The 19649-nt window shown below is 31.6% G+C and overlaps 1 protein-coding gene across 8 annotated transcripts in view; it reads left to right on the plus strand.

The window, feature by feature from the left end:
• Window positions 1–211: 211 nt before the first annotated feature.
• The window catches only part of Ae2 (anion exchange protein Ae2), a 33943-nt gene continuing 14505 nt past the window's right edge, over window positions 212–19649 (plus strand). For 2 of the 8 annotated variants that reach the window (XM_029313716.2, XM_029313721.2), the window contains exon 1: window positions 18526–18682. In XM_029313716.2, coding sequence (XP_029169549.1) covers window positions 18581–18682 — 102 coding nt within the window. In that variant the 5' untranslated portion in view covers window positions 18526–18580. Of the gene's footprint in view, window positions 767–9266; window positions 9536–10651; window positions 10852–18508; window positions 18683–19649 lie in introns of those variants that run through there. The other 6 variants (XM_029313718.2, XM_029313717.2, XM_029313719.2 and 3 more) reach the window with 6 other exon arrangements.

The raw sequence follows: 19649 nt of genomic DNA on the forward strand, positions 1-19649 counted from the left end.
TTCAGAATTTATTTTAATAGAATTTCAATTTAATTCTTAGTTACAAAATACACATGATGGCAAGAAATAATGACCTCCTTCGACATTTTCGCTGAGAAGAAATCGTCATCAAATAATGTCGGAAATCTAACTAGTGTATCAGTGATTCGCTGGGTGCAGGACACCCCGTATATAAAGTTGAATTCGAGTTCGCAAGAGCGAGCGACTCTCTCGATTTTGAAAGACAGTAGCAAACGGCGCGCAAACGACTAAACCCGCTTCGGGGCGACTCGATTCAGTTCGTGCGATTGGCCGACTAGTGGCCGAAGTGGCCGACCGGCCGGTCACAGAAATTCACAGTCTTCCGCTCTATACTCCTTTCTCCCGGTCATCTACACTTACACCGGCAATGAGCGGAGTGGAGCGAGGGAGCGAGATAGACGACGTGGTTTCCTATGGGAAACCGACCGTTTATTCGGACTTGGCCATCAGTTTGTCAGCGGCACCGCTCTTGCGCGCATGATCATTCATCGCGCCTTTTCTGTTTCGTGCGAATGCTATACTGTATAACGCTCTTGGGTACCGCTATAGCGCTATAAACACACGCATATGTCGTGTCCGTCCTTTTCGCAAAAGCCGGGTGGTCGGTGATGCTGAGAAAGCAGAGAGCGTGGAGGTAGCCAGAACGGAGCCACAAGAGCCAAATCTGATTTGCTCCTGGTTTGAGTAGCCACGACGCCGTTGTCCGCGCGAGTGGTGCGCGTCCGACAATCAATTCGGAGAATAGGTATGTACATGCGACTTATGTATACAGTACGATTGCGTGTGCCTGGGTCATTTTCCCCGGAAATAACAATGGTGAACGCTAATCGGAGTATAGTGGTGCCTCCTTTGCTCTACATTGGTATATTTCTTCGATCTCCATGAGAGATTTTGCACGATACAGAGTTGCACTTTACAGAGTTTGCACTTGTTTGGGTTTTTGAGAAGAAAGAGAAACAAGTGAATATTATATATATATATTGATTACGGAAAATACAAAATTGTATACTCTTCTCGAATGTATAATATATTCCTGCATTTTTCTTACTAATATGAAGCAGCAAAAGCAAAGAAGAATTAAATAGTATACTGATGTTGCTCTACAGGACAAATCTTACGATGAAAAAATCTTGATTAATCTTAAAATGAAGAAAAAACAGAAAAAAGGAACGCATATATTATAAAATTCTCAAATAAAGTGTAAGCCATATATTTAGACAACGTTGAGTATGGTTTTACTAAGATATGCAAAATTATATACGTTCCTTTCATCATGTCATAATATCAAATATCCATGACTCTTCAAACTGTTTTTATTATTCGCGCATATATACATATTTGTATGCCACGCCAATTATTAAATACTGATTTTCGCATTGCGTAACCAATTGTCGCGAGTAAAGGAAATTCTTTTGTGATGAAGTGTTATTGCGCGAAAAGAATTACTGCTGATTTGTTTACGCAAGGACCGATGAACAGGATACGCATATATTCAGGCCCTGCGTCGGCGCCAGCTGGAATGTGTGATAACAGAACAACTTAGACGACAGAATTACATTGGTCAGCGTGATAAATTCGAATAGATAATAAAGCTTTTTTGAAAAATTACAAGTGAGTGATAATAAAGAGCACACATACATGTATACATATAATACGTACATATACAGGGTGTCCCAAAATTAAACCGACAAATCTCAGGTGGTTACAAAAGAATATCAAAACAAGCCAATTTTATCAATAAACCCAGGTCTGCAAATAAGCAATTTTGGCACTAAAGAGATTTTGGAAGTATATATTCTCTTCCATTACATCTAGCTTCGCTATAAGTCAGATGCATATCTTCAGGAAAAAACTTATCCATTTCGAACATGAACTTCAACTAAATAACAATTCAAACTGAGTGCAATAAGAACTGAGAACAATTAATACTGAATGAATACTTAATGCTATGACTTTAGTCAACAATGTCTTATTTAAACAATGTCAAACGACGTTTTATACAGGGTGTTTCTAAAACCATGTCAAAGATTTTAAGGGCGTATTCTAGGGGTCAAAATAAGAAAAAAGTTCCTATAAACATGGTTATCAATGCTTTAATATCTCTAGTGTCATATAAATAAATACGACATACGCAAGAGAGAAGAGATCGCGCCAAAGTTCAAAATTAGATCGGCTAATAAGCGAAACAAGACATCGAATGGAAAATTCAAATTGAATAGAAATAGCTTACAGTTGTCGGATTTAGATAAAGACCCAGGACATGAATAGAGACGGGGATAGACGCGGTCCCTTATTCTATTTTCGAACTGGGTGATGAAAGTGGTTCAGTGTTTTCTACATGCAGGTATATATGGACTAAGATTCTCATACATTATACAACTTTTTCTGTCGTCTTATGCACGCTTGTCCGCGGTTGTTACTTATGTTAGCTCCGGAACAATCGTGATTGATGAAGTGGCCTGTTTTGGCTCATACCGAAGCAACATAATAACCTAGGTTATTATATTTAATTAGAGATGCGCCTATATTGTTTCTGTCGATTGATTCTAGAGATAAGGTATCAAATTATTTAAAATACATCGTAGGCCTAAAGGAGAGTGGAAATTTTTATTACTTTAACTTTTATTATTTTTATGTACTTTATGCATTTTTCTGCACCCTATGTACTTTTCATGCATTATAAAGATTTACTTATTATAAAGATTTATAACGTTAATTATTATTCTTAAATTGATGCAGTGTCCTTTCGCTTAGCACAAGCTTTCGCAAAATAAAAATTTAAGCGAATCGTGTCTTTTAAAAATTATTGATGTCAAATGCAGCTTATTTCGCTTTCGATATAATAGATTCATAAATTCCAGAATATCAATTCACAAGCATAACTGAAGCTTGTTCCGTCAGGAGCGATTGATTCGATAAAAAATGCACGCGTGTTATGTTATTTATTGACCGATGATTTAATCAAATTTTTTTAAATGCACAATTAAATGTTCAATTGCAATCGTTTCATCGATATGTATCGCAAAATTTCTTTGTTATCTAACCTTCTTATCAAATAAGGTCAATATATTTTTAGTTTTTTTTAAATAGTAAATCTTAAATGTTAATTTAAAGATAATATCTGAATAAAAATATCTCTTTTAAAGAGATGAGATAATATTTGACCACTTGTTTAAGATAATAATTTAATTGTCCATAAAGAGGATCTATGAAATCCAATATTTATACTTTGCGACTACATTTTAGACTACATGTTATTTTACATAAATAAAGGTGTCTTATATTATGTGAATTTCAAGATTAGCGAAATATAATATTATTTAAAATATAGTTTATACAAAACTTCATAATATAGATTGTTTGAAATCAGTTTTATATTTGTACTCAAAAGTTTCTATCTGATTGTGAGTAAAAAAAAAGAAAGATTATTAATTATCTTAGGCAGAAAAATAAACTTTTTTATAACCAAGTCTCATAAATTTGATGTCGTCTTTTAAACTCCTTATAATGATTGGCTTCTTTTAGCCAATTGTCGATAATAATTATTAGCAAGCTCTTAATACGCGGATCTCTTAATGCGAAACATTTATACCGGTACACGATTCTGTTTTTATTTACGAAGAAAATTAATTCATTAAATTGACAATTGATAATAAGCAAACCATAACCACGTAACGCTTAACCCATGACATTTAAGGACATCTGTTCATCATTGTCCCCTAGTTTTCACCACGCGATACAATAAGAGACAAAGGAAATGAATAAATGAATATATCATACGAAGAATGTAATATTTAATTTTGATGTAATTCATGGCATCTCTTTATTGAGGCTCATAAATTCCTTAAAGCTTGTTGTAATCTTGATAACTCAAAAGTCTTCTCTCTAGCGCTTCTAGAATCTATAGAGTGAAGAAAAGCCAGAAGAAACTCCCTTTTGTTCAAGAAACCTCCCTATCATCCCTGGTCATTTTCCATTTGATCATCCCCATGTAAAATATCGCGCAGCGATTATCAAAGTTCGCGGCTTCGATTATCAGGTTATCGAAGTCACGAGACAATCTCGCATTCAATGAGCTTAATCGCACACGCGACGTCTCGTGACGATGAATCATCGTCGTGGCGTGCATTGAGCACCACGGAGGGACACCACGTCCTCGTTCCCCATACGGAATTTCGGCCGCTGATCAAATTGCATAATTTCGAAAGTGAAATAAATACATACGGACATTTTTTTAAATGTGATTTTTTCGACGTTTTGCAACATTCTGAACACATTGGCATAGAAATCTGAAAAAAAATTTTTTCATGATGAAAACAAAATTTTCTCTATGCGCAAAAAGGCTACTTCGTAGTATTTCAAAGGAATGGATATATTTTTAAAAATATAATATTCTTTCGAAAGAGATGTAAAAAATTTTTCAGTAAGAAAAGAAAACTCTATTTTTTTCTGGTATATATTTAGTTGTAGATAATTACAAAGGTTTGCATATGATTTTGATATTTAAGCAAACAAAGTAGTTTCCTATAGGAATTAGTATACTAAGATCGAAGGTGTCAAAAGTGACGATTTTGGCCAACTTCATGCATTTATTTTACAGACATCAATTTTTTAATATTTTTGATGTCATCGCAAAACTAATCTTTCCCTTTAAATTCATTTTTAATCGTCCTCGTACGACATTTTGTTCCCGAGATATACAACTTGACGTTACAATTATAAATACCTACTTTTTGTATTTTGTGCTTATTATACTTATGGAATTTTAAGATCTTTGTGTTTTTGAATTCTAAATTTTTAGTAGTTATTGAATATTAGATGCTGTGTAAGTCCGTATGATGATATATAATTATAGATATAAAGTTTTGAGAGAGTTAGTAGTTGCGATCAATAATAAAACGGCAAATTCACGCATATATACAGATACACTCGGTGTCACGAATGCTTTCACGCATATATTGTTACATCGTAACAATAACTAAATTAATTCAATATGTTCGTAATAGTTAGTTCGACAGCTATTCGATTTATTAAATGTAGGATTAACAGAATGTAATATAACAATAAAAATTTAACAGAATGTAATATAATTTCTTTTAGCTTCTATTTGGTGATAATTATCGTTAATTCTCCTTAAAATTAACAATAATGATGCATGAATATGCGTTCTAAATAGGTTCGATCCGAAAGTAGCTATTCTTCAAACGTGACGGCATGTATGATGCTGAGTATGTGCGTCAGAAATATTTTATTATATAAATTTGAACGCATATATTGGGACATATTAGCATGCGTGCTTTGTATCTATATGATATGGTAATACTATTTCAAAGCAGAATAAAATTATTTTATTATCGAAGAAATTATCTTTTTATTAATTCTATTAACTTTTTATTAATCATTATTATAAATATTATAAATAAATAAATATATATATATATATATATATATATTTATATAATATGAATATAAATATATTTTTTCCATGTCCAATTTGTATGCACCAAGAAAAATATGTATTCTTTGCACAACGATTCAGTTTCAGATTCAGTTCGAAGAAAAATTATTCTGTGAAACTGATGCACTACCATCCGCACCTGAATGTTATTATAGCCCAGGAAATTGAAATTTGTTTCACCATAGAGCCTTTAATTAATTTTATAATAAAATTATTATTAATTTTTTAAACAGCCAACAGTCTTATGTGAATATTTGAAAACGAATCACGTTCACCGAATACATACATTACATTACATACTTATATGTATATGTACACTTAACACTAGGAATGCCTTTTCGTATGAAATTCGACACATTTTTGCGACGCGAATCGAGCACATTTTATTTCCAAATATACCTAATTCACACAAAAATTCTTAATTCTCAAAGTAATTAGTAATTCTGGTTGCATTAAAATTGATGTTATTGACGAAACGTTTCCATTACACATGGCAGCTATATCGTTCATCATTTATCATAACAGGCGTTTCAACGAGTATAATTTATTATGCGCGACTTCCGCAAAAGTCCCTAAAGACTTATCGATTTACTTTATGTACTACCGTCATTATTGTTATCATCAATGAAATTGACGTATTTAATTTTATCTGCGTAATTTAACTTCTGTTAATTCCTTCCACAGAAATTTTAAAAGAGAGGGAGTATATATACAGGATGTCCTATATTTTAATGTCCCATTCCAAATAACTTTTATTTTTGATTGTAGAAGAAAGTGTTTCAGACAAAAGTTGTATGGTTTCGAGGAAGATATAAAAGATGATACCATTAGTTTGACCTTTAATAGTTGCTTGAAGGTCATATTCAATTTCTTAAATGAAACTACTTATCTTTCATTGCATATTCTTGTAGCTTATCTCAAGAGCTTTCCAAAACCCTATAATAAAGTATTTTTTTATTAAGTACTTTTTGAGTTATAAATGTTTGAAGTTAACAATTTTTTGACATAAAATGTAAAATATATCTTGTAAAATATTCAGTTTTCGGTAATCATATCTTATAAATACCTGTATAATATGACGTAATTCGATAAATTAACATTTGAATTAATCTCATATTTAAAGAAATATTTAAAAGGATTAACATATATAATCAAATATGGTTTATAAGTAAAAAGTTTATTATATAGTATATTACATAGCATACTTTATTACAAATTGATACTTTTTACAACACCTTACAATATTATAATATGCATATAAAAATATAATAGGATAAATTAAGAGTTTAACAAGGCTCTGTAATATAAATATAAATTTAACATATAAGACAGTCAATAAGAGCCAAATCGCGGATGACAGTGCGTTATCCTAAACGAAACTAAATTTTTTTCGTTAGAATTAAATACCTGTGCACAAGGCACCAAATTTTACTTGGACACGGCCAAGATATAAAATTAGAATAATCTCTACAAGAGATTTAATTCCATACATCCCCTGTTCCCCCCTAAGGAAATAAATGCGAGAGAAAAATTATAGATCCGAAAGTCGCTGAATCGGGATGTTCAAGTAAACTTTGGTGCCTTGTGCACAGGTATTTAATTCTAACGAAAAAAATTTAGTTTCGTTTAGGATAACGCACTGTCATCCGCGATTTGGCTCTTTTTATTGCCTATCTTATATGTTAAATTTATATTTATAATAGGATAGTTTTGTTTTTTTTTTAACTTTATTTGATTCATATACATTCAAATAAACTTTTCTTTCTTGTATAAAACAAAACCGCGTACATGTCATACCTAGCTTTTTATTTAAAATTCCGTATATTGCACGTTCGTCACACCTATATTACACATGCCTGGAATACAAAAGCAGTACTGTAAAAGTAGTAGACAAATAATAAAATTACGAATGATAAAAAGCGCAAGTTTTACCACTGTGTTTATTACAATCAATATTTAACCATTCTTGTATTTTTTCTGAATTTCTTTTCTTAATTTTATAAAAATATCTCTTCGATCTTTTTTCTTCTTAAATTGGAATTATTCCCTTATTACTCTATATACATGGAAGCAAATAAAATGTGTAGCAATAAAAAATAAAAGAATTTATTTTCCTTAGATTTGAGATATGTGTAGTTAAACAACGCATTTCTATGGGTCACGCTTCTATTAATGGGCTTCACACCGTGCATATTCGTATATGTGCATATGTGAAGTGATATATATATATATATATATATATATATATATATGTACCAGGAATGTAAAACCAGGTCGAAAACCTTCGCGATAGTCCCTCTCGTTTATATAACCTTGTCCCACAAAGGTGACACCAAAACGTAAACACTCCTTTCTCTCACAAGAAGTCTCGTCATTCGCAGGATCTCGAAAGATCCATCCTGTCCATTTATCAACCTCGATCATTGGAGATATTCCTTGAATATATTAAAGCGAATAGAAGAAAAAATACAGAATAATCTCTTTTCTCTACATTATTAATTTTAAACATAATGAAAGAATCGGCTAACACAAGAAAATAACACGTACCTTATTCAGAGTTGTCAGTCAATAAAAATTAATTCAACGGGTTTACAATGAAACTTTTATGACTTGCTCTATTATTTTGCATTCTGAGACTCGCGCTAAGTAAGCTCAGTCCCACGTATTTGTTTAATAAAAAATTTGATCGATCGCTAAACGACCTCCGGACATATTATTCTTGCATTCGCTCGATAACTGCAATAATTTAATGTCAATGTCGCTGAAAATTTGATAAAGCATATCTGCCAGGAATGTCGCGCATTTATATTTTGCATGTTGCGAACTGATATAATATCCGGTGAAGCTTACGACCGGACAGTGCAAAAGTAAGAACTTTATTCGACTTTGTATGTATATATTGAATATATTTTTATGTTAGTGAGAAATATTAACATATCTCTCTCATTGAAAATGACCAGTTTTATTCGCATGATTCGCTGCTCATATTGAGTTCTTGTGACTTGTGATGAGTAAAATTTAACGGGACACACATGAGCGCAATTGTAAAAACAGACGCCTCAAAAGAAGAAAACTTGACGTAACATCGTAGCAGATGTTGCATTACAAAGGATCCAGCTTTTCATCGAACAAACAACAAACGACAAGGAATAAAGAATCAGCCGGTTTTCGCGTTACCAGATCTTATTATGACATTGTACTAGAGGTTAGGTTTAAGGTGCTTTTACACCGAGTTATACGGAAGTATCGTACGGATATAAATATCATTCCTTTGAAGATTTTACACAGAAAGTCTGAAGTCAAGTAAAACTAATGCGCTTAATAAAATCTATAGCTTCATACATATAACATAATTAATCTTTCATTAATAAGAAATGACGAATGTAATATCACATTGTGAAAACATCTTTAGATCCATATATCTATATATATTCGCACGTACATCTAGGCAGCCTGTTGTGTAAATGAAACTGATCGCCAAGTTTCTTGGATCATCATTGTTACACTATTTTTGTGGGAACGTAAAAGCAGATATCCCGAAATTTTTTTATGCGAGAATGCGGAAGTGAAGCAAAAGGTACATATATATATATATATATGTTACAAAAGTGTATAATTGCGAAAATGTGTAAAGACATAGAATGTAAGTGTCAAAGCTAAACAATATAAGTATATATTACATAATGAATTGTAAATACAATATATATATATATATATATATATATATATATATGTGTGTGTGTGTATGTCATGCAACAAAGGGAACAAATTTTGTATACCGAACGTTGATGTAATCGTCGTTATGTAATTATATACGGCGGAACAAAAGATGGAAAATTACGTGTCAAGCCACACGACAGTCTAAATTATGTTGATTGCCGAACACATGTTTCAAGAAATGGAAAGAAAAATGTGTGTGTGTGTGCGTCGTTTTACATCTCATCTCGTTACAGCGCGTAATCGAAGACGAGCAAGAGAAGATTGATTGCACATTGACTCTATTCGCGATTGTCACCACGTCGCGATAAATAATAATAATTAGTAAAAGATAACGAGGTAAGCGCTAACGAAACATATACAGTGAATATTATTCGTTCACGGCACAATCTTCGGATTCTTAATTTTTATATCACTATACTTTCAATTTCAAAAACAAGTACAGACAGCACCATGTCCAAAATTGGTGCATAAGAAGATGTCTTTTGGGATACCATATCATAAGATTTCTTAAAGATGTCTTAAAGATTTCTTAATGTTTTATGCATCAATTTTGGACATGGTACTGTCTGACAATGAATATAACAAAATCAAAATAGAGATACCTTTTAGACATTTGGATTGCATAAAGTATCAATGTGTTGACATTGGCCTTGTGCCTAAGGTATTTCTAAGAATATGTAATAGCGGGAAAGAGCCATCAGTCATTTCCGATGAGGCATATCTCATTCTGAATGCCAGCCGTGTAGTTTGAATTGCGATTTAGTTTGCAAATAAATGTTCACGAGATCCCTATTTTCAGTTCGTATCATCTGCTTTCTTCCTCGAAAAATCTGTTTCATTTGATTTTTTCGTTCACAATTATACTCGAAATGATGAGTAACTTTGATCTCTTATGTCAGTTCTACAAATCAGTATGTCAAAAACATTTAAAAATACTAAAATGCACTGAGATGATAGAATTTATTAAGACATATAAAAGCATTAGTTAGACTCTGTTTAAACGGTTCGTTTCGTTGAATTTTTCTGATAACTCACAACTTATAAATGATTTTGTATTGCTAAACATATATATCTTGTGTGCTAATAATCTTTTAAACAAATATAATTTTATTTGTAAAGAATATGTAAGCGAGTAAAAAGAATACATATTGATATACATATAGGACAATCCCTTATGGAAATTTATCACTAGTAAGTCCAATTAATCACTTATTTCGAGTCCTTAAATTACTGCATATCAGTAATTTAAGTACTCGAAATAAGTGATTAATTGGACTTACTAGTGATAAATTTCCATAGGGGATGAGAATGCGGCTGCCATTGAAAGGAAGAGATCATAAAATCGAGTAGAATCCGATAAGACCCCGATGTTTTTTTTCGGAAAAAGCCCGGAAAATTTTTGTTAGCTTTCTATTCTATTGTTATTAATCACAAGTCTCATTTGTGTTTCAGTAGCCGGCAGAACGGAGCTGTCATCACAGCGACTACTCCACATGTGGACATCGCCATCCCGACTTAGGATCGGCCGGGCACCCAGGAAAAAGACACAGCCTTAAGCTGATAGCTACGTCATCAGCTGCTGCGGCCGATGCAGGATGGAGAATAACGATGGATCTAGAAGAAAGCTCTCTTTCCTCGGCTTCGGCAAACGGGTAAGTACAATGTAACTTAACACAATAACAATTAATATTAATATTAATAATTAATTGATATCTCAAATCAATTTGGTAGGCTCAGAAGATTAATAAATCAAAAATTAAAACAAGCAGGGCGTGAAAGCCGAAGCCGGTTGTTGTGGCAAAAATATTTATTTCTTAATTAAAAATTTTTACAAACGTTTCGATCTTATTTAGACTACCTTCAGTGTAAAAATATACGAAAAATAAAAAATGCGTGTTACAATGAAATTCGCATGTTACGTAAAAAGGTCGCAAAAGATTTCCGGCCGAATAATTAATATCTCAAAGATAAATTGAATGAGAAATATTTGTGCTTGTACGTTTAAAAGAAGCATCGATTGGTGTCGGATGATTTAATAAGGAGCGATATGTCGATAAATGATATTCCGTATGAGGATCGATATGCATTTGAACGCATACCGCAAATGTAATATCATGTTACTTGACTGCAATGCAGAGTATCTCATTATGTATCGTACTTAGTTATCGTTGCGTTTTTTTATTTTATTTTATATGGAAATGTCTCTCTTATATTTTCATGTTTTGGACATATTGTAGAGAGAACAGTTTAAAATAAGAAACACTTATTTTTTATAAAATTACTCTCATATATTTACCCACATAAACACAAACTCACACACATTTAAAAATTGAATTGTTTATGTTGGTTACATGAATTTGAATAAAAGTTTTTTTTTTATTTTTTCATTTGCATAATATATATTACCCGTGCTGGCTTCCATTGCCTCTTGCATTTGTTGTTAAAAATTAAAAATTTTCTCGAAAATAAATAATATATACATACATATATGATTTTCAATGAATATTTCATTAAAACCATGAGATGTATAAAAATATTTAAGTTAAAAGTTTTTAATGTACTCTTTACAAGTGTGGACTTCGATTTTTTGAAAATGTAATATTTTAAAAATATATATCTATCTCACATTAATAATTTAACAAATTTTGAATTTTTAAACGTAAATATTAAAAGCAATGCACATCAACGTATCATATCTGTATCGTGCTTATGTCGCTCATTATTTGATAACATATTTTATTTCACATTCTCTCCATGTGTTTGTGTATAATATACAATATGTTAAATAATATATTAATAATTTAAAAATAAGAAGATAATTGCCTTCTTGGTGCTAATATTTTTATCTTTTAAATCATATTAATTTGTTTAATTTAATTAATCGGTTGGAAAGAAAAAAGGTGTAAAATATTTTTTATTAAAAAATTACTAAAAATAATTGAATATGAATTAGCATATGACGAAAATTGGTTAAAATGAGAAATTATAAAATATGATAAATTTCTTTTGTTCTAAGAAATAAACATTTCTATGAAGAAAAGAAATTATACTGTGAATATGAAACGTTATGCATCAAGTAAAACTTTGATTAAACTTTGTGCACATCGCTTGCATTTGTTTTGGCGAAAAAAAAAAGAATTTAGTATATTCTTAAGTATTCTATACGTAACAATTAATTTTTCATGTCATTGAAATTGGTTAACAAAATTTAATATTTTAGATATTTTTGTATATGGCGAGTGTAGTTGGAAATAGAATATTTTTATAACATTAAAAAAATTTAGCTATATGTCTTCTCGTTCTTCTAATTAGCATTTGATTAATGCGAGTTTCTTTGTAATAACATTAAAAATTATAAAATCATAAAATCACCGAACAATTGCAAAAGATTGTATCGCCGATTATATCCGATGCATATTATATATGTCCGATACTTTCTATCAGTTCTTGCCAAGAAGATAGCATCATTTTTCTCTAGTGTGCTATTTGGTTCACCTATAAAAAGAGAAAGAAAAAAACCGAAAAAAGAATACAATAAGCATATGTGTGTACATCTTTGTTCATTTTTGTCGATTAAATACACAAATTCAAGCGCACAAATCTTTCACACGTGCTATCGTTCGAATTGAACGTAAGCATATGAGGTAATTAGGTTCCGTAAATGTGAATCATAATGATCTTCATGTCACACAGTGCAAGCAGAACGACTTGTATACACGATGAGGGAACGGAGATCTCCGTGTTGGGAAATGGCGTGTGGATTATCATTTTATCGCGATTGTCTCCTAACTCTGACATAGATTCGTAAAAGCGGGACGACCTCGAGTGGGACTGATTAACCTGATTGTTGACGGTCGCAGGTCAATAACCATTTGGTATCGTGTATATGTATATGAGCGCGAACAGGCAAAGACGCAAGAGTCGCGCGCAGGCGAGGCCGAGGCACGTGATTTCGATCGGAAGAAAAGTTGCTAAGATTACATACATAAATGCATACTTCCACACAGTGTTCATGTTATATTTGCTACATTATAGTTTCTTATAATGTAAAGAGCGTGGAATTTATATCCTGTCAATATTGCTGTAATAAAGACGTGTAAAAGTTTCACATAAAAACAGTTCTGTATAATCAAGTAGAATTTCTACTCGATGTAATTATATACAGGAGATATCTTGGATGTCTGCAATATTTCTGCAATCTTTTGATGCTGTATGAGATACTATAGATATGTACAAAAATATTTTACGTACATCTATCTACTTTAAAAAATACGATCAATATTCGAAATAAGTCAATTCTAGCCTATTTAGTTCTTAAAATGAACATTTTTCTATTGTCCAGAAAAATAGCGCTGCCCAAGTAGCAAATTGACGTCATTAAACGTTAAAATGACGTCAATATCATATGTACATACAATATTTTATCTACAGCTATATCTACTTTAAAAATACATTTAATGTTCGAAACAGGTTCAATTTTAGCCTATTTAGTCCTTAAAATGAACATTTTTCGATTGTTTAGAAAAATAAAACATTACTGCACAAGTAGCAAACTAACGCCATTAAACGTTAAAATGACGTCATTTTGACGTCTAATGACGTCATGCAACATCAGAATGATATATGCTTGCTATTTGAGTAGACATCTTTAAAAGGTTCTAATAACCTAGTCAAATCGATCAATTTCTGACTGGGAAAGATATTTAAAGTTCTAATCTGAATATTTTAAATACGTATACAAAACGTCCAATATGTATATTTTTAATACGTTTTTAAAAATATCATTGTGTTATCTGGATAAAAGTTTTGAAACAGTAATAATAAAAATAAATTTCTTAAGGTTTGTATAATGCAAAGCAAAAAAATTAGAAGAAAGGGGCTAACTTTACGGGCATATAGAATAAATCGAATGTAATATGTTAATATTATGTGATTTATTTCAAATATAACAAAATTACGAAACGTAAACGTTTCGATTTACTTATAGTCTTCTTCAGTGCGAATAAAATGAAAACAAAATAGTTGCTTTCCATTTACATCGAAATTCAGATAAATTTTACTTCTGTCTTTCTTCAACATCCATGTTAAAGAAAGACAGAAGTGAGATTTATTTGAGTTTTGATGTAAATGGAAAGCAACTAATATTAGATTGAAAGATTAAAATTATGACGAACGAAACGAATTATGTTTCAAATATTGAGTCGTTCGCTCGCCAAAGGTTTAATACATTAATTTTAAATAAGATTTGTGATGTTCAAATTGAGAAATCTTCTAACGCATTGTGAGGCCAGCGTGTATCAAAATAAACTATCCTTAAGGATAGTAATAATATATTTATATCAAATCACGATATCAGCTTGGAAGATAATATTATGCAAAAAATTATAAAACGAACATGTGATTGCTTTGAAGTTTTTTAAAGGCTTTTCTAAACTTTAAAGCAATGAAATTAGGTTATCCTTGTAGACATTTACCACTAGTAACGCCAATTAATCACTTATTTCCAGTACTTAAAATACTGATATACAGTAATTTAAGTACTCGAAATAAGTAATTAAGTACTCAAAATAAGTGATGAATTGGCGTTACTAGTGATAAATTTCTATAAGGGTAAGTTATAGGTTAGAGTCTCATTTCTTTACTACACAGAACACATTTAAAGTTTGTTTAGAAAAATTAACCTCTATCGAATAAATGATTCACTATATATCAATTTTATTATTTTCTGCTTTCTTCTTTTAACAAACAAGATAAACAGTTTAATTGATTTAGTGGTCGAAACGTTGTTAATAAATTAAATTCAACACCTTAGCCTGTTGGTCGATTTAATTCTTATCAACTTTGATTTCTTCTTTTAATTACGATAGCCCGAAAGAGCAAACAAAGGGATAAATTCCAGGAATAGATCCGTCTTGATTCATATAACTACTGTTGCATTCTCATTATGCGTAGCATGGGAGTTTAAGGTGTTAACAAGTTTGCCGACGTTCAATTCAGAGTAGCACTTACGCAAGGTCGAAAGCCGCAAATTCGATTATCAAGAATGGCGTCAATCGTATCCGCGCTATCATATGTCGATTGTCGCCGGTGTTGCCAGTGTGCAGATAGGCTGCTTATCTTGAGCATGTTGCTCCGCGTTGATCCACGCGAGAAAAATCACTTCTATGTTTGCGAGAATCTTAAAGGTAGGATTATCTATTCTGCAAATGAGATTAGATTCGTTATCGTAGGGTGCGCTGCTGTTCACAAAAATTATCCGTTTACAATGTTTACATAATGATTACGTATACAAAAAGTATATTTATCTATCGATTCGCTTTAAGAATTGAATAATTACAAAGTGTTGCTCTTTTGTTTTTACATTGCTAGTTTATTAATATAATAATGGTAAAGAGAATAATAAAATATAGAAAAATTTTTTCAAGGAAAAAAACTTATGTTATAAATAATATAAATAATAATAATATATAAATAAACTTATGTTATGAATAATTTAAATATATCCTATATATACTTTTCTTTCAGTTTTTTTATTTATTTATTTAATCACCTCTTTCTCTCTTACTTTTTTCCTTTCTCTTTATCCTTACTCATCTTCTAATTAAATTTTAGATTAGATATTTATGTAACTTGCGCCGCCAAGTAAAATTGTATTGCTAAAATTAAATTAAATTAAATTAAATTAAAAGAATCAATCGCATTAAGGTATGATTCGAAATTCTTCCCTGAATCTAAACCTAAACGTCCTCCCTGTATATATCTTTTATATTCTTCTGTTATTTTTTTAAGAATATTAGCTAAAAATATCAGTACAAGAATGTCGAATGTTGTCTCAATTACTCTTTTTTATGTGGAAATTTAATCGTAAAGATTCTTGAGACACTTAATCGCGTGTTGATTGACATTGATTATTTGCGGAAATAATCCGCGAGAAACAATTATCAACAGGAAACGAAGCTTATATCCTTTGTCATTGACCGACAAATTACTCTCTCTTTTGCCTCATCAATTTTTCTATTGGAAGAAAAGGTCATAACGTATTGGGGAACAAATTCGAAAGGTTGCAATTCAAGGTCGAGCGGAAAAACTTGATCGATAATGGAACAGTTCGTCGTCTCTCATTTTCTTGTACGATCATAGATAATAGGTGTTGTTGCTAATAAAAATAAAAAGATTAGCCATCTGTCTCGAAAAATTGATTAAACTGCTGATAAAGATCAAAGACTCATGAAGATCAAATGATTGATTATAATTATATAATATAAATGCGAATATTAAATAAACAAAAAAAGATACATATAAACTTTTCTTAAATCTCTCTAAAAACTCTGCATTTTTTTAAAGGCAAAGAGCCTTAAATTGCGTGGTTTTTGTTCTGGTATCGATTGTGACTTCTTCTAAAGTGAAAACATAAAAAGTGAAAAATTTCCGCCAATCACGCATTGATTTTAAAATAAAATCGATATGTGATTGGCAGAAATTTTTCATTTTTCATGTTTTCGCTTTAGAAAAAGTTACACAATCGATACCCTGGACCGAAATATTAGATACACATTCGACAAATGGTTTTTACAGGATGTTTGCGAAATACTTGGACAAATTTTGTCTTATATTATTAAAAATATGAGGATCCTGTCGATCCTGTTAGGATATATGATATATGAGACATTTTATGGAAAACTGTTTCTTATATATTATTCATTTTTTTCACATTTTTTATCTTCGATGATCGATTATATCTCTATGACCCAAGTTAAGGTTGATCCAGTCAATGCGATTCTTATCTCTTCATTTGCTTCTATCGCCTACCGCCCACTATTCAGCACCGTCAGCTGAACTTTCCCACCTGCAATTGTGGAGATTACCGTGCTACCAACTTTCTCTTTCTTTGAACTGTTTTACTCGAGTTTTTTTATTCCGGATTTCACGGCTGATTGACACTTGTTGCGCCTGCCAGTCTCCGTCACTTGTCTGCCCATAATTCCCCCTTGACATTATTATTTCAAATGCTCCAAGAGACTAATAGTTATAATTTTTCTTTCTAAAGGAAGATCATGGATTCTTGCTGTATATGAAAATATATCAATTCATCAGTTTCAACTCAATTCCAATTTCAACTCTCAATCTAGTTAATCAATTGAGTTACAGTGATATATCTCTTGTAGAAATTTATCACTAGTAACGCCATAAAATACTGATAAAATACTGATATACAGTAATTTAAGCACTCGAAATAAGTGATTAAGTACTCGAAATAAGTGATAAATTGGTGTTACTATAGTGATAAATTTCTATAAGGGATGTAGAATCGGTAGCATAATTAGCAAAATATCTGAAAAAATTATATTTCTTCTCTTTTTATTCCTTTCTCTTTTGTAAAAAATTTTCATAAAAAATTTGATGAAAAAACAAATCCAATGTAGTTTTTACATGTGAAAGGTATCTTTTCTACTATATATATATATATATATATATATATATATATATACAATATATATATACATATATGGTAGAAAAGATACCTTTCACCATGTAAAAACATATATACAGAATATATATATATATTCAATTTATTTATATTTTCAAATCCCTCTATGAAATATTTTGAAAACTTGCCCATATTCTCTATCAATCTTCCCATTCTCCATCTTTCACATTCTTTATTCATTTTATTTTATATATTTCCTTCTTGTTAACCTAGTACTTGAAAGAATCTTCAGTTCTCTTACTTCATCTGTTCTTTTTAAGATATTTCAAACCGGATAATCTTTTCCTCCTGTTTTTCTAATAACTTTGAAATTATCATATTGTTCTAAATAAAAATGCACTTCTTTTGCACAACGTTGGATGAGAAACGATACACTCATATAGCGTTACACTGGTCGTTGGCCAGGAAATTGAAAATTCCGAATGGAAATCTCGGTGGCAAGCCGGGAAGATAAAAAAATCTTCTTTTTTTTTGCAAAGCTCAGCTGGTTTATTCGATGCTGCTCATGCTGCCAGATTTATCCTCCTGAGATATTGGGCTTGTTAATATAGAGTCCAATCTTGAAACAGATGTTGCTTTTTTTATTAGATGTTATTCTTGTGTTTTCTGAGAAAGAAAGGTATAGGGAGGCTAATTTTTCGGCTTGGAGGTGGAAAAATGAAAGGAACGAAAGGGGTTACCCTCGTTGATCGAGCATATGGGGTTAATATCGATTCGCGCGCGCGCGCGCCATCTCTTCTCCTCAGAACTGTTCATGCGTTTTCCCACCACCCTTTCTCCTCCCTCTCTCTCTCCATTCTCCCGGTCCGGCAGCACCACCCTCCAGCCCTTACTTCGAGTATCCTCCAGTTCTGAGTGTCAACCGGCCGGGTTGTCACTCTGCCCGGGATGCCATGCCCGAGGCCGCAGCCGGTTCCTCCAGGAAATCATTTCTGGAGCGGGCGCGGGGCAAACTTCTCCGCTGGCTGCGACGCTCCCTGCGGACGACTCACCAGGTGAACAAACCCCAGGTCATTTTGTTCCACGAAATACTGTCCTTATCCCAATTATCCTTATCTTAATCGCGACTCGCATGATTGAATAGACAATTTCTCGAGGGCTCTTTGTACTTTTTTCGTAGCTTCTTGAAATATTCTGTTTATTTGGACTATTTAACAAAGTCTCTGTGCTATGTTTTGCAACTGCAAAAGGTCAGTGATCAGTTGTAATTCAAAACGTGAGATTTGAAATCCGAAACATTTGATCTGAAATTTTCCTTGCTAGAAACACTCGGATCTTTAGAAATTATATAAAAGAATTAATGAGAGAATTAAATCTCTCTAAAACAGATCGGTAAAATTTCGCAGATTTTGAAATATTTCTCGTAATTTTATCTTTGAAAAAGAACTGTCATTGTACCTATATTCCTATAACATTTCTACAAAAGGGATATAGTGGAAAATTTTTAATTTATCTCTTTTATTGTCACGTTAATGCACAAGAGATATTTTAATCTCCAACGTTATTTTATGTTTCTTTTACTTATTTATATAATTGTTCGCAAGACAGATCTAATGTAAATTAATTTTTCTTTTAGTTATTAAATAAGCAATTATATTTGACTTTAATATTATACTCTCCTCTCTTTTACTGTAAAAAAATGGATATTTGATATTACTATATGCTAAAAGTATATTGAAAGAAAGTCCGCCTTTAAATTTCTAATGTAATCTTGTCGCAAAATTAGAGAGAGAGAGAGAGAGAGAGAGAGAGAGAGAGAGAGAGAGAGAGAGCATTAGTTGATGAAACCGCATGATGAAACGCTTATATTCTTAGTTTAGTTTTACCTTAGCTAGTTTAATTTTATCAAGTTCTTGGATGCTGACAATTCGCAAGGGAAAACTTGGCCAAATGACGTTCGTTTTGATAGTCGTGCCGGATGACGGGCCAAATTAGTTCGATACTGCTTCGAGACTTTTGTTG

The sequence above is a fragment of the Nylanderia fulva genome, unplaced genomic scaffold (assembly GCF_048542155.1).
Source record: "Nylanderia fulva isolate GAGA-0341 unplaced genomic scaffold, ASM4854215v1 Scaffold32, whole genome shotgun sequence".
In the NCBI taxonomy this organism is placed as follows: Eukaryota; Metazoa; Arthropoda; class Insecta; order Hymenoptera; family Formicidae; genus Nylanderia; species Nylanderia fulva.